Below are 15930 nucleotides of genomic sequence, written 5' to 3' on the forward strand. Positions count from 1 at the left end.
GATGAAGGAACCGAGCCTCTCGAAGTCCACTGCCCCCTAGCGACGAGGAGGGAAACTGCCCGACAATGCTGCGCGTCCAGGTCAGGGACTTGGAGACCCAAAGGCGGTGGTTAAAGGTTTTGAGACGTTTCAGGTTTGAGTAATGAGATAACCTCATCATCAGTTTCACGCGGTTCTGTTTCTAACTTGTAGGATACTGGGCTCTGTAATAGGCTCGTATACTCTAACGTTTATTAGTGGACTAACAAGTCTGGGTAGATCCCAGTAAGATATTTAAAATTCCCTTCAATAAAACGACAAATGGATAGAATCCTGTGCAGTAAGGCAAAGTTTTACTTACCAGCTCTTGTAAGTAAATAGATATAACTGTTAAATGGTGCAAGGATATAATCACTTAGAATGTAAGACTCTTGAAGGCTGGTTTTTGTCTGATTTGTTCAGCAGTGTATTCCCAAGCCTATAGGACAGTGCCTGGTGGTCAGTAAAAATGTGTGAAATGAAGAGTTATTGATGAAACAGGACATCCTGACAGTGACCGCCTGTGACATCAAGGTGTGGCAGGAAGAGCTAACCTGTGTGCAAAGTACTGTGTCATGTTTTGGACTTTAAGAGAAGGGGTCCCCAGAATGTCTTCAGTATTGTGTGCATAATGAGTAGGGATAATCATTCTCTCCCAGAATGCCTTGGCTTTGATGAGACAGTGTGTCAGACATATGGTCTGACTTGAATGACAATTGACTAAATTATTGTTTTCATTTGATTAACTTATAGCCCAAGTAGCTGAGCCAGAGTTGTGAGTTCTGGTCTCTTGACAAGCCCCCTCCCATCAACAACCCTGGATCTCAACCCAAGGCTGCACTCCAGGAATGGAATACATCTTGCTTTCACAGATGATGCCTGCAGCAACCAAAGAATTTAATAAATTAACAGAGAAATCATGTAAAATTAAAAAAAAAAAATTCTTCAGTATTGATCATCACTAAAAAAGCAGTCACGGATTCAGGCCAGAAACCCAAGTGAGGAAAAATAAAGGTGCACTGGGAAGGAGAACACCTCCTGTCATTTCCCTCTGAAACTAGGTAGCTGGACACAGACACAGAAAAAGGGCATGCAACTACCCCTAACAAGCAGGAATATGCTGTATGCCTCATTCTCTAAAACTCCCCCTCTTCCTTTGGCATCATTTGTTCTGTTTAGTGGTTTTAAGGCAGCCCCTCCCTCCTCCACCCCCCAAATTCTTAAGATGGTCTCAAAAGTGAAAGCTAAGAAAGCATATTCCAATTGGAAAAGGCAATTTGAGACCCTTTCTCTATTCTCAGTGCATAATATGAGTGCTTACAGTGATGCTTGTGGTTACCACTTATCATACAATTAATTCTATCAGTTACAATGAGTTGACTTATTAAAATGTGGAAGTAGAAGACATTTGGGAACATCATTTGTGGGTGAAGAAGAGCATCCCCTAATGATGCTCCAGGAAAACAGGTCAGTGTGGTTCATCTTTGAATGTGACTCTAAAAAAAGTTAAGGTCTAAAGAGAACAAAAAAACCAAAAAATGATAATATGAAAAATTACGGTTTAAAAGACATCATCACAAGAGTAGATAAAATTTATTTTGTATAAATATAATACATATTAACAATATTTACAAAGCTAACATTTGATTTATAAAGGATCTATATCTCTATATGGACAATAAAATACAGACTATTATCATTTTAAGTAAAAAGTGTTTCTAGAAATTCGTAAGTCATTTTAAAAAACAATAGCATTTCAAGACTGGTTCTTAAGATGCTATGACTAACTTATATAAAAGAAAAGGCGCCCCTTCAAACCTCTCCCCCAGCAAAAAAAAAAAAAAAAGGAATTCAATATCTTGAGGTGTTTTGAAAATTTACTACCACTTTTATCTTAAAAATAACTACTAGAAATAATTTATCTCTTCTTAAATGGGGAAAAAGTTGTAGATAAGCTTTTCCTTCAAAATAACTTTATAAGTGGCATAGGCTCCTGAGTGATATTTGTGTATTGGGGGCACTAAAAAAAAAAATCAAAAGGGATCCATTTGAAGTAATTTCATTTACTGAACATCCAGTGCATACAAGGCACTCTGCCATATGCTGAGGGGGGATCTAAAATGAACAAGATACAGCTGCTGCTCTCAAAGACAATGTGGTAAGTACCATAGGAAAGCTTACAAGCTAAAGGCTATGGGAGCACAGAGGAAGGAAAAACTAGATCTAGTCTGAAGAAATAGAGGAACAGAAGGACTAGGATAACTTCACAGAGAAGTCTTGGATAAATAGGCAGAAATGGGGGTAGAGGAGAGGGTGAAAAACAAAACGGTGAACAGAGAAAGGTTGGGCTGGGGTTAGCCGCGGAGTATATGATACCTGAGGAAAAGTGCTCCATGCCAAGCCGTTGGGAAGCCAGTGGAAGCTGAAGAGCAGGGATGAAACTAGAGCTATGCTTTAGGTTAGAAGATGGCTCTGGCAGTGTTTAAAATGAGATCATGCAAGGCAGGCATTGGGATTAGAAGAATAATTATTCCAATCACTGACAAGGACTTGAGCAGGGTCTATGCAACAACAGAAGGGCAATGAAGACGGAAAGGATGCAAGAGCAACTGCAGAGGGCCCTGCTGAGACCTGGAGTCAGATTCTGGAGGCTAGAATGGTGTTTTCCATCACGGAAGAAAATAAACAAGACTTAAATAAAAAAAAGGGAGTTGAGTTTTAGTGATGTAAAGTTTAAAATGCTTAAGGACTCATGTATAGATGTCCAACAGTAGTTACAAATGTGACCTTGCAGGATGATGGAATGTACAGGTCTAAGATCTGAGTTATAATGAGGGCATTTTGGGGCTGTGTTTGAGATGAAAATGACAAGAATCCTGTCCTAACTTGTAGAAGAAACAAACAATATTCAACAAATATTATCTCTTAAAGGACACAGGGTAGGTATTTTGTGAGAAATTGATACAACAGACATAGCATCTGCCTTCAAGGAGTGTACAGTACTTTACACACTTCAAGGAGTGTGGAGGATTTACTTTTGGAAATCCCAGTGATTAAATTTGACTACACTGCATCTCAAACTTCAAAAACAGTACAAGGAAAGCATACTCCAAAACATATCAACATATGCAGCAATGACATTTACAGTTTAACTAAATTACTAAACACCTGGCTTTCCCTATTTCTGGATATATTCCACCAACCAAATAAAATATACATTTGGCTTTAAAGTTGTCTCCTTAACTAAGTTGTTTCATTACATCTTTATATTAAACAAAGGTTGCTCTGATGATCTCATTTTAAGAAATGCTACTACATACTCAAAGAATCAAGCATTTGATTGAAGAGAGAATTAAGTATCTTGGACAAAGGACAATAGGAGGATACTGGGTACATTAGAGAATAGGGGGAAAAGGTTGGAGAGCAGTTCAGAAATGTGGGATGATCCCAAAGATAACCATTCTGATTTTCCTAGGACTCTGGTAGGTCCTCTACATTTACAGCTGCCACAGATAAAGGAGGAACACTGGTTGGGGACACACGCTAAGAATGCCAGCCTTCCCCTAGTTCAACCTGGCACCTCTTGTCTAGGTTACTCTCAGAATCGTTTTCGCTTAACTTTATAACTGCTCTTCTTTCTCCTCATGAATAAAAGGAGATACTTGAAAAGGGTCTGATAGGAGCACATGTATCAGTGTAATAAATACAGTATTCTGGGGATCTAGGTACTATTTATACTTCCTCATCATTTATAGGATGCACTCAACTTATCTTTTTTTCTTTAAAAAAATTAGCTATCTAGAGATATTTTAAAAGGATATTTGCAACAAAATGTATAGAATTAGGTTTATCAGTTTACAAAGAATGAGCCAGATTAAATAATTGATCAGCTTTAGTAAGTTATAAGGATTGATAAGGGGGAAAAGGAATGTAATACTCTTCCATATTTAAAACATCTTTATGGGGAGGGGTTTTGTAATCTAATAGCTTTCTCAAAAGGCTGTATTTTATATTTTTCAAAACCCTCAATAGGGCTAAGCCAATAGCTAGTACAATCATACATGAGTTTCACATGTAATTGGGAGAATTACTAGAAGTTTGTGAAATGTTTCTTCTATTTAGATTTATAACTAGTTCTTGATTCAGCCAACTATTGAAAGATAAGAGTACCCTGCCTATTTTTTAAGATTCTGAGGTTTAAACCAAACCTTGTAGTCAGAAGGTTGAGAGCTTAAGAGGAGGGAGAAAGAACTCCAAATAATTTACTGTTTTGTGAAGTGCTAGACCCAATGAAGCAGAAGGAAGTACTTTATAAGTATAACCTTGGTCTGCAAAAAAGATATACTAAAAACTGCACAGATGTTAACATGGATGCCTTATTTATGCTATCTTGATTAAAATTAATGAGCTGCAAAGAAGTATTAGTTTACCTACAGTAGCAGAAAGCCAGGGAGGCACCACGTGACGATTGCGGGTGAGGTTGCAACAGCGATTAAAATGATTCCATAGCAAGCAATAGCCAGAAAAATGACAGCAGCCAACTCTAGATTTAACTGGGACTCTGGTATGGCAACAAAAAACATTCAAAAGGCTTCAGGAAGGTACTCTAATTCTCTTGGCAATCATAAAATATCACAGTGAATTAGGATATCCTACATGGAAAAGAGAGGAAAATTCTTGTGCCCTTTAATGAATTATTCTATGAATAACCTCGCCTTTCAGGATAATTTACATTTAGCTTAAGTTCAATCAATAAATGTTATTATGAACATGAGGAATGACTTTAATCAGTGTTAATTTCATTTTTCTTCTGCTAATCAGTTTTATTTACAAAGACGTTCCTACGTTAAACAGTAAGTGCACCAGAATTATGAACATAAATCTTCCCTAATGAGGCACACTGACAGTTGGTTAAAGAAAGAATGGACTTTTAAAGATTTACCAGGGAAGACATAATACAAAGTGGTAGTAAAAAACTTAAAAAAAAGAATACAATTTCAGTTAATACTGACTTAGAATTTGTGCTTTTTTGATATGGTAATTCCAGTTAATTTTTAAAAGCACAAAGGAAATATAACATTCTTTTTAGATACAAATACCACTGTTGACTTGGGCTCAGAACACTCACAGTAACGGGACATTATGTAATATAATGCTTGCCATATTTTGTCTTTAAAAAATAAAATACACATATTTGTGTAGAACTGGTAGGTTTAAAAAAAAGATTAGACTTAATGTAAAGGCTATAGAGTTAATTATTTGTGTTTCTCCACAAATGAAAACATCTTCTTTCCTACTTATATTCAGTTAAATAAAAATTCAGATCCTATCCCTCTGCTATAATTCCTTTATGATGTAACATTATCTCATGCCGAAAGAGGTACATCATAGTAGAAATGCTTGAGATAACTGACTGGAATTTCATTTCACAGTTATTGAGGTAGAAGTTGGCCATGTGATTTTCCATTAAAAGATAAAAAAAATTCATCTTAGTTTACTGATTTTAAGACATGTACTTTTGCAATAAGCAGTTTTATAATCATAATTTCTAAACCAAACACTGCATGAAACTTGCTCCTTGATGTGTGTTTTTTTTATTTACAAAGACTTAACCCCTAGTGAGAATGTTATTACAATGTAACACTGTAAGACACATTGAGAAAACAGTGTGGACTACGTCACAAACAGTTAATACAGCATACAGTATTAAGATACATTTTCTAGTTTCTAAAGAAAAGGTACTTTAGAATTCAGTGTGAATTTCAGAAATAATTCTGACTTAAGTAAACATCAAAATTTTAATAAATAACATACATGAAAAAACAAACATTCTAAAAAATTACCTTGTATCTAAAATAATTTCTTATATTTGATGAAGATTTTGGTTAGATTTATCTTGGCAGTGTTCATTTGTATTATTTTTCTATGTTGTATTCACTCCATTCTGATGAAATTCCACCCTTTTGAAATCACAGAAGAGATGAAACCAATACTGCTACAATACTGTGCCTTCCTGAAATGCTTCTATCCACCTGTTAATAAGAGAAATTTGGTGGATTTGTAAAATGTAATTATCCGATATGTGTTCTGTTAATACAGATAACAGCTGTGCCTATGAATCTAGTTACCTTAACAATGTATTTAAGATCTTTCCGACAGCAAACTAGAATTCTATAAATACAGAACTATCCTTTATTTGGTAATTTGGCCTGAAAAGTGCATCTCTTTATTTCTACAAGGCATGAGGAAGGGCCCATTTCATATAAAAGCTCCGTGAAGTCCTGATGATCACATTTAATTGGTTTTGGAAGTGGATATATCTTTAAAGGCCTTTATTTGAATGCCCTTTCTGTTTTTAGGAACACAAGCTCTGTCCCTGTCTCCTTCTCCCTTAACCAGAGATTCCTTGGACATCCATAGTCTAGACCTACTCTGTCCTAAAATTTTCAATGAAATGGAATCTAACATCTAGTCTACTAGGTGATCAAAATTTTGCATACAACAGAAAAGTGTCTCACAGTTTTTCAGAAATCTTTCCAAAATCCATTAGTCTCAAAGTTTTATCTGACAATGCACATAGTGGCAATTATTCAGACACTTGGAGGTAGTGTCTTTGTACCTCCCAAGTAGTATAAATGCTTCTGAACTTATTAGGAACATTTGAAATCACTCAGTTTAAATAGTAAAAGCAGTGTCTGGCAGATTTAGCTCAAATTTCAAGGACAGAATTTTCAAAAATTTAAATTCTAAATGCAAATGGCATACGTTATACCATAAAAAAGGCCTTTAAAAAAGCCAAAAATTTCAACTGAAGTTAACATTTTACTATTCTGTAATGTGCGAAAAAGCAACCCATATAATATTAATACCCTCAAAGAGAAACTCATAATTTAGCCTGTATTAATTCTAAATTACAAGTACAGTAAGCTGATTCCCTTTACCTAACTACATTCAATTCTGTTCTGAAGTGATTCTTTTTTCAATTATCTTTTTTCTTTATTTTATTTTTTCCACCACCATTTATCCTCTCTTCCACCTCCACCCCCAGCCCAATCACCCCACTTGAAGTGATTTCTATCTTGTCACTTTGAAGATATAAGCAAAAGGTGTATATTCAAAAGCAATAATTTTCATTAATTTGGTGATGAATACAGATGAAAAGGATGAGAAATACAATATCTAACAAAATATTAGGGCAATTATTATTTAAGTAATTTTTACAGAAAAATATAGCTAAATGACATAATTTTAACACATTCTTCAGTACACAAAAGGAATTATTTGGAGTAGCAGCTATACATGGCTGGATCTCCTAACAGACTGGGAGAAAAAAGTCTTACAGAGTATTTGTAACAATGTACCTAATTAATTTTCAGGAACGTGTAATTCTGGTACATTCATTCTTACTGCCTTAAAAAATGACAAGCCTTGCTTACTTGAAGCTTTCTTTTTTATCTGCATGCACTTTTTGAGTCTATCCAGAAAACACAAGCACCTCTTAGTGAAAACAAAAACATGTACTTTGTGAGGCCAAAATAAAAAATGACAGAGAGGTGAACTGAACTATTTTGTTCAGAAAGGATCTTGATTTCACAGAGATATCCTTCTATCAAGCAACCTCATGACACCTAAATATTCTTATTGGTATTTTGAAGAAACTGTTTCAGCCTCTACAATCTAAAATGATAAAATGATATCTATTTAAAATAAAATGATATCTATTTCCTTCTACTCAGTCATTGGGAACAGCATGGGAGCCTCTTAATGTGTTTGACCTTTTTCCTAAAGAAGTTAGCAAGCAGCTGTTTAAACTCCTGCTGTTCCCCGGCACAAAGGAATCATTGGACTGCCAAACCCTGGAATGTTTCAAGAGAAGATTCTTACCCCCACTGAAGGAGAGGTCAAATCCCTCAGCTTCCCTTCCTCTTGAAGAGAAGCATCATGCTGCTTCCTCAGAGGCCGTGTGTGCACAAAAGATTTGGGACAGAACTACCTACTTTCTTTCCCCCTCTGCCTCCTGAAAATATTCCAGATATTCTTGCCTATCTTCTAGAAACAATTCTAAAGAGTTTGAATAATGTCTTAACTCTTTCTCATTTGGATCCTGACTTAAATTCTTAGTTGTCCCTAAAGTAGGTTACCTTACAACCAATAATTTATAACAACTCAAACTTTCATGTATAAAAGAAAAATACGTCTCAGTACTTACTTCTGAGCTGAGTTAGCATCATCTGCTTTGAATACATAAAACACCATGTTTTTGTGCAGTAACTGAAATACTCTACACTCTGCATTCTCATCTTTGACTTGAGTGACAGTGAATCCTAATAAAGGTTGACTCTCCAAAGCTGCCACGTCCTATTTAAAAAGACACAGAGGGTGATGGGTTTTTTAATTGATACAAAATTCAGATTTGTGGACCCCTGATGTATATAGCTCTAATTTCATATACACATATATAAAACAATAATTCTAGCAACTTATTCAGTTTTCGTTTATTCAACAATATTTAATCAGCTATTCCCCCCCCAGCTAGTCTAGGAGCCAAACTGTGCTAGACAGTTTTCAATGTGTTCATACCCACTGAATTTCACATATTTCCCTACAACCACAGAAGGTAGGTAATTACTTTCATTTTATGGATGCAGAAAACATAGCTCAGAAAGGCAACTGATTTATCCCAGTCCCACTAAGGAAAAGCTTGGACCTTAGAGTAGTGGTTTTCATGGATGTCAGAACACATGGTGATCAGAAAGGAGAAAAAGGTGGTATTAGCACAAACAGAAACTATTTATAACCTGAAGGAAGTCTAGATTATCTATGGTGATGCCTGATCAATACGATCTAAGGATAGCCAAGAGGTTGCCATCCAACAGAGCGTGGCAGAAAGGATAAGAACCCTGCCTTTGGTGAAATAGATATGACACCAAAAACACATTTTAAAACTATGAGAAATTCTTAATACTTCTGAATAAGAACTCTCTAGACAAAACAAAGACACTTTTCACATTAAAAATAATGGCAACATGCACTGGCCAGGTGGCTCAGTTGGTCCGTCATCCCATACACCAAAAGGGTGCGGGTTTGATCCTGGTCCGGACGTGTATGGGAGGCAGCCAATCTCTGTTTCTCTCTCACATCAATGTCTCTCTCCCTCTCTCTCGGGAGGATTTAAAAAAAAATAACGACAACAACATCTCCCCCTCCAAAAGCAAAGCAAAACCAAAAAAAGTAAAACAGATTATACAAATACTGTAACTATTTCCAGTTGGTATTATAAAACAAGACCAAAAAATTACACATCTTTAGATTTCAGATCTTACCTCACTTGCAGCATATGTATATAGCACTTTATTTTTTATGACAAACCAAAAGTGCTTCCAAGGTTTTTTATGGCCCTTTGATCTGTACAAATAGCCACTCATAGAAGAATCTTCTGTGTTTGCTGATACCTAGATAAGCAAATCCCATAGTTCACTGGTGTTCAAACAAAAAATTTAAAATAACAAAATTGCTTTTGATCATTGGTTGTGAAAGCAATAACCATAATATTAATGTTTCGGAATTGTTTATTTTCAAAGTCTGCTACTGCACAAATTGAATACTTGCCATTACCACGAGCATAAAAACCCTTCCTTTTAGAAGAGGTTCTAGAATTCTACCTGGTTTGCGTGTATGTGTTTCTTTGTGGATTCACCTGTGTTTTCTGGGTTGCGAGGAAAAAAAACAATTCCAAAGGTCAAAGGGGCATTTTAAAAGCTGTGTTTTGGAGAATGTGTATGTTGTTTATTGCTCTTCTTATTCTGGTAATTAGGGAAGTTTACTTAAAACTTTAACTTTGTCCCTGAAATAACTAAAAAACTGTACCAACAAAAAAGTAAATAGAGAATTCTACTATTAATGGTGATTTAAGGATCAGTTTCTGCTCCTCAAAAATTTTGGTCTGAAAGAAAAAACATTTGTTTTGCTTTATAAAAGGCTGAAAATGTTTTAATCTCTAGGCAAAAATTAGAAAGCTTTTAGTGACTATAATTTGGCAGTTGAAACCTCTCTGTTTTTTGAACGCGGGAACAGTAGCTAAGTTTACGAATTGCCATATCAGTGGTGTGGTAAACGGACTCTTAAGTGGCTCCCCATGACCCATGCCTCTGAAAGTCACACTGTTGTACCGTCTCCTCCACTTGAATGTGGGCAGGACCTGTGACTTGCTCCTAACCCACAGTATATGGTGAAGGTGACGGGATGTTACCTCCCTGCTTGTTACATTATATTAGACTCAGTCTTGCTAGGAGATAGCTCTAGATACTATCTCCCATTCTGGCTTTGAAGAAGTAAGCAGCCATCCTGGGAGGCCCGTGTGGCAAGGAGCTGAGGGCAACCTCTAGGAAAAGCAAAAGGGCCCTGAGTCTTACAGCCGCAAGGAAATGAATTCTGCCAACAACCTGAGTGAGGACAGAAGGAAACCCTTCCCTGGTCAGTCTCCAGATGAGAACCCGGCAACGCCAACACTATGACTGTGGCCCTGCAGAGATCCCAGCTAAGCTATGCCTGGACTCCTGAGATAATAAATGTGTGTTGTTTTCACATGGTAACCAAGCAAAAGAATAAAATTTAAAACTCTACTGGCCTCACAACTAGGACAGGTGGAACTAATTAATAAACTAATCAAAATGGGAGTGGCCAGAAAGGCAGTCCTTCTGATCTGACTCTGGCTGACCACTTGGATTTGAGGAACTGGGATAGGATACCAGTGATGCCTGTGGATTACACCACTGGCAGGTCTAACTGTGTAGGCTGTTATCACTTTTTAAATATTTCTTTTAAGTTTAAAGGAAAGACAACCTACTATTAGTGGTATCAACTGTATATAACCAACCAATGCCTACAAATATTCTGCAGACTGTTTCCCTCTGACAAGGGGTCTCCTCAAAGTAATTTTAAAGTTCACATGTGTCCAAGTTATCTTTACTTTCTATCATTGCTATAAAATGTTCTCCAAACTTTTTGATAGCTGTTTTCTAAATGACTCAGGTCATATGGGAGACTAAGCAAGATAGTGAGGCAGCAGCCACACCTCAGCACCGGTATTAAAATGCATGTCTTAGTAGCTGTGGGAATGACATCTTCCTTTATGAATGAGAAACAGTCTATTATATGAGTATGAATAATTCATCCTCTATCAGGTTGCAAGTTTAATGGAAACACTTACTTCTTTGAGAGCAGCTGGGATTTTTTTCTGTTTCCTCCCTGATGGAATACTTTGTAAGACTGATGATAAGGCACTTGAAGATTTGTGATTTCCGGGAGATCCAATCTTAGGAGAGTGCTGGTGATCTAAAAGAAATCAGGCACACTTTTACAGCCAATCAAAAGCATTCTGAAATTCAATTTAATTCAGATCAATAAACATTACTGCATAAAATATCCATGGAAGGATACTCAAGAAACTGGTGACAATGACGACCCTGGGAACAAGATGGATGGTTGGAGTTGAGTGGGAGGAAGACTTTCCACATCTACGATTTTGCACTTTTTCAACACTAACTAAACCATGTGGAAGGATTATCCTTTTGTGCCGTTAGAATTCTGAAATATGCTACTGTACTACCATTTACTTCACTCATGACTTTAAAAAAAATCTAACATTGTTTAGTATCTAGATACATAATCAAATAATATTACAATGAGCAAAGTGCTAGAAAAGGAGCTATAAGACAAGGTGAGCAAGCAATTAATTTGGACTACACAGGTTCAGGGAAAGCTGGGAAGAGAATGAGATGTTTGAGTTGACCATTAAGTTTGCCAAGGGAAAAAGTGGAGGAAGTATGCTCCATGAAGAGAGGTTAGCATAAGCAAAAGCAGAGAGAGATGAAATTAGATCATCTATTTGGAGGGCAATGAGGCTGGAAATAAAAGGCCAGTTCTAAGGAACCTGGACTGTCGTTTAGGCAGTGGGAAATGAAAGACCTTTTAGGCTGGAGAGCAACACGAAGAGATTGAACTCAGAAAAATAAATCTGGCAGTAGGAAGGAGGAAGGATTTGCAGTAAGAAAACCTGTTAGGAAATTATTACAGTAGTCCAGATGAAAGATAATGAAGGCCTTATTATGAGATGATGAAATCACAAGAAAGACAGGTTTGCAAAGATAACTCTGACAGGATTTATTGACCAAATGGGTGTGGGTAATGAGGGAGGATTCAAAAAAATGAATTTTGAATGTTTGCAGCCAATATTATATACCCAGAGAACAAATGGAGGAACATAAAGGCTGGTGAAGGAATAATTAGATGGATATGTCTTCTTAGAAAAAAAATGTACACAGACAATAACAAACGAAATATACAGATTCTGAAATAGCATATCATCTAGTTTTATTCACTTAGTTTCATTTGCTGATGAAAAGCTAGTCTTCATGGAAATGAAAGATAATCTTAAAATTTAGAACCTAAAGGTTTCAGGAATTTAAAGATCTTTTCTTCCTAAAAGATAGACCTAAACAGTCCTACTAGCTGCATTCATCTTAACTGCAGGGATGGACACCTGCAAATGAGTAGGCAGACATGATTTATCATTTTGTATTTAGATGTACAACAAAACCTCACTAAATCAGTCCAAGTGATTAAAATTAGGCTATAAAGTGACACTTGGTATATTTCCATAGAGAATTACTTTACAGATAAATAAAAATGATTTGTAATGAGCACCGTTGTAAAAGTAGAAACTTCAAAATTACCTGAGTTAAAATTTCCTTGTAATTGTTTTAAGCATTTCATCTTATAATTACATTTCTACAATTAGTATTCTAAGCAAAACTGTGTTCGGAGTAAAAATAAACTTTAGTCCAACCTCTCTTGGAAGCACCACTAAATATGAGTTAAAAGAACTTAACTAAGAAAGCAAAATACTCAATATTTTGAGATGAGTATCACCAATCGTATTGCTAATGTGTCTAAGATGATTCTTTCAGAAGGCCGTTTGAAAGCATCTGGGAATTAAAGGAATTTGGGGTTAAGTCTTTACTTATATATTACCTAATTTCTGCAGTTCTTGGAAACAATGTTCACATACTCTTGCTGGTTGATTTTTCAGGTAATCTAAGCCATACTTATTTGATGAACAAGCTTGACATACAATCTGAAAACACATTGGAATTATTTAATTTAGAATAATCTTTGTTCCCAAACCATCAGGTGTGTTACAATTTATAGTGCTGTCTACTTTCCAAAACCTTTTTTACAGTCACTGAATCTCAATAACAACTCTATGGGGCTCAGGCATATAATGAACTCACACACAATACCACACTGGAAAATAAGGGGCACAGACTATTACTGAATGTTTACTACAAAAAAGTAATAATGTGTGCAAATGTTTGAACAGTGCTTGGAGTGCAATAAGTTCTGTTTTAACTGTATTATCATCACTATCATTGTTGTCATTGTCATCATCACTGCTGTAACCACAACCATCTCTGCTACTTCTTTCCCAAGTGTCTGGCCTTCTATTAAATGCTCTCTAAATAAGACCTCATTTAATCTTTACAGTAACTTTCTGATGTCATTGTCACTGTGCACATTTTATTAATGAGATCATGAAGACTTAGAAATATCACTAGTGATAACTTCAACACTGAAAGATCCCTCTATTAAATACAGCAGGTCCTTGAATAATGTCATTTCATTATAACATTGATGTGATACCACATCAATGGAACTTAACTCTGCTTATATCGATTAGCTTACAGTAAGTAAAACTGGTTTCATTTACTTTCACTTAAAGTGACAGAACCTATTGACGATGTTAAGTGAGGAATTACTATACTTAGTATCCAAATAAGTATCCAAATAAATGCAGTTTAAATAATTATCTGTAAATACGAGGGTCTATTTAACTGTGAATTTGTAAACTTTTTTGAAATGAAAATTGTCTACTACTGATATTCTAAAGTAACCTTGAGGTAGAAGGGAATCAGTTCCCTAACAAAACTGCCCCATGCCTAAATATTTAGAGAAAATAACACTCATGATTTAGTATCATTTTCCCCCTCTACAATGTTTACAAGGGAAATATACTTCCTCACTATGCACAGCCTGGAGCTATTAAAAGTCACAATGGAGATGGGCATGTCCTCTCCCACCTTTCCACAGGCCCGGCAGTGGTGTCTTCTCCAGGTCAGAGTAAACTCACTCGTGCAGATCATACACATCGTGACTCTGGTATCAGGAATCCAGATGGGAGCCTTTGATCCAAGGGGACTAACTTCCTCTTTATTTTCTGAGTCTGCCTGTAGAAGAACAACTTGTTTATTTCATGAGCGTTGACTACCACAGAACCAAGCCTTTTCTTTAGCAGCACCGGCTCACAATGCTGATGGTATCATTAAGGATATGGGATGAAATACAGGCTATTTTACTTTTCACGTCCTCAGGATATTAAGGTTAGCTACATCTAACAATCCTCTAGTACAAAATTAATTTCAGAAGATGCCTGTGGTAGTGCGATGACAGCTGATTAGTTTCCTTAAATTATACTGTATTTTCTACATTTTATGCAATGAGGTTTTATAACTAGAAAAAAATATGAATATGCTACATGCTATCATAGATCTGCAGTGACATTAACAAGATAAAACTTTAGCTCTGAAATTACACACACAGCTCCAATCCTTCTGTGAAACACATGTTGCTTTTCTAAACCCCTGGGAAAGGTGTTTTGTTTTTTAAGATAAAAAGTAAAATGCATTTAAAAAAAGAGGAGGAAAAGACAATACCTCATCCAGACTCCTACTAGGACAGAATGTGATTTTTTTCTTGGCATACTCTTCTATTGACCTGGAAATCGCTTCTAGCCATTCATCCCTTTCTGTGGCAGAACTGTTGGGGGCAAAAGAAGGTTCCATCAACCAGATGTCGGCTTTCATTCTTTGCCTTTTTCTTACTTCTTTCCCTTCTCCCATGGCAACAGATCCCACCACCCTTCAACAATGCTGGGCGCAGGCAGCAACTTGGAGGTTTGTGTGCACAAATAATCAGGGCAGGCATCAGAGAACGCATGGCATTTTAGCAAACACAATGCTGTCTTCCTTCCCAAGAGGGCTGCTTTATACTGAATGGCTTTTGAAGTCTCCTAACTTTGGAAGTATTTTTGTTTGGTTTACAGGCTAGTCACGCAATTAAAAATTATGATTATTTATATAACCAAGGAGTTTCCTCAGATATAATCCTAGAATTTAAAAATATTCCAATGAACCAAGTTTCAAATTCAAGTTTATACTATAGGATACTAAATATTTTTAGATTAGTAACTAGTAAAATTTTCTAGAAAGGGCAGAGGGTTCAGGAAACACATTTTTGGTGTCATAACAGATGTTTAAGGAGTGGTGAATAAGAAAAATAGCCTGTAGTTAGGGCACCTCTACCTGTATTCAGCTCATCACGTTTTCTGTTCCTACCCTCAGTTTATCAGGAGCTATGATTCAAATCTAGATGGAAATGGGCCAAATCGGGGGGAAGCCTATTCAGAAAAAAGCATTCTTGTTCTGCTTTTGTACACCTCCTCCCCCCAAAATTGGAAATTTCAGATTATCACTGGTATCAGCATATTTTGTTTTGCATACCCAAGAGGGAGAGGCATACTTTGGGGGGGTGGGGGAGGGGTGGAAAGACAAAAGAGAATTTAATAAATTTAAAACTCTATCATAAAAAATTAAATCCATTTTACTAATGGGAATGTGATTGTGTAAGACAATGTGTATTTTTCTTAGGGAGGCATACTAAATGTTTAGGAGTAAAATGACCTGACATCTGCAATTTGTTTTAAAATACTTTAAAAACAGGAAAACTTGTGGCAGAATCTTCTTAATAATTTTTGAGTCTGGGTGACAAATATGCAGTTTCATTATATTATTTACT

At 36.1% G+C, this 15930-nt stretch overlaps 1 protein-coding gene across 2 annotated transcripts in view; it reads right to left on the reverse strand.

Annotated features, from left to right (window-relative positions):
• Window positions 1-1599: 1599 nt before the first annotated feature.
• FGD6 (FYVE, RhoGEF and PH domain containing 6) overlaps window positions 1600-15930 on the reverse strand; it is a 107970-nt gene continuing 93639 nt past the window's right edge. For both annotated transcript variants that reach the window (XM_016221771.2, XM_016221770.2), the window contains exons 15-21: window positions 14790-14892; window positions 14157-14303; window positions 13051-13153; window positions 11228-11352; window positions 9342-9470; window positions 8228-8376; window positions 1600-6050 (exon numbers count right to left, since the gene is read on the reverse strand). In XM_016221771.2, the coding sequence (XP_016077257.2) occupies window positions 6014-6050; window positions 8228-8376; window positions 9342-9470; window positions 11228-11352; window positions 13051-13153; window positions 14157-14303; window positions 14790-14892 (793 nt within the window). In that variant the 3' untranslated portion in view covers window positions 1600-6013. The remainder of the gene's footprint in view (window positions 6051-8227; window positions 8377-9341; window positions 9471-11227; window positions 11353-13050; window positions 13154-14156; window positions 14304-14789; window positions 14893-15930) is intronic.

The sequence above is a fragment of the Miniopterus natalensis genome, chromosome 2 (assembly GCF_054644295.1).
Source record: "Miniopterus natalensis isolate mMinNat1 chromosome 2, mMinNat1.hap1, whole genome shotgun sequence".
Lineage (NCBI taxonomy): Eukaryota > Metazoa > Chordata > Mammalia > Chiroptera > Miniopteridae > Miniopterus > Miniopterus natalensis.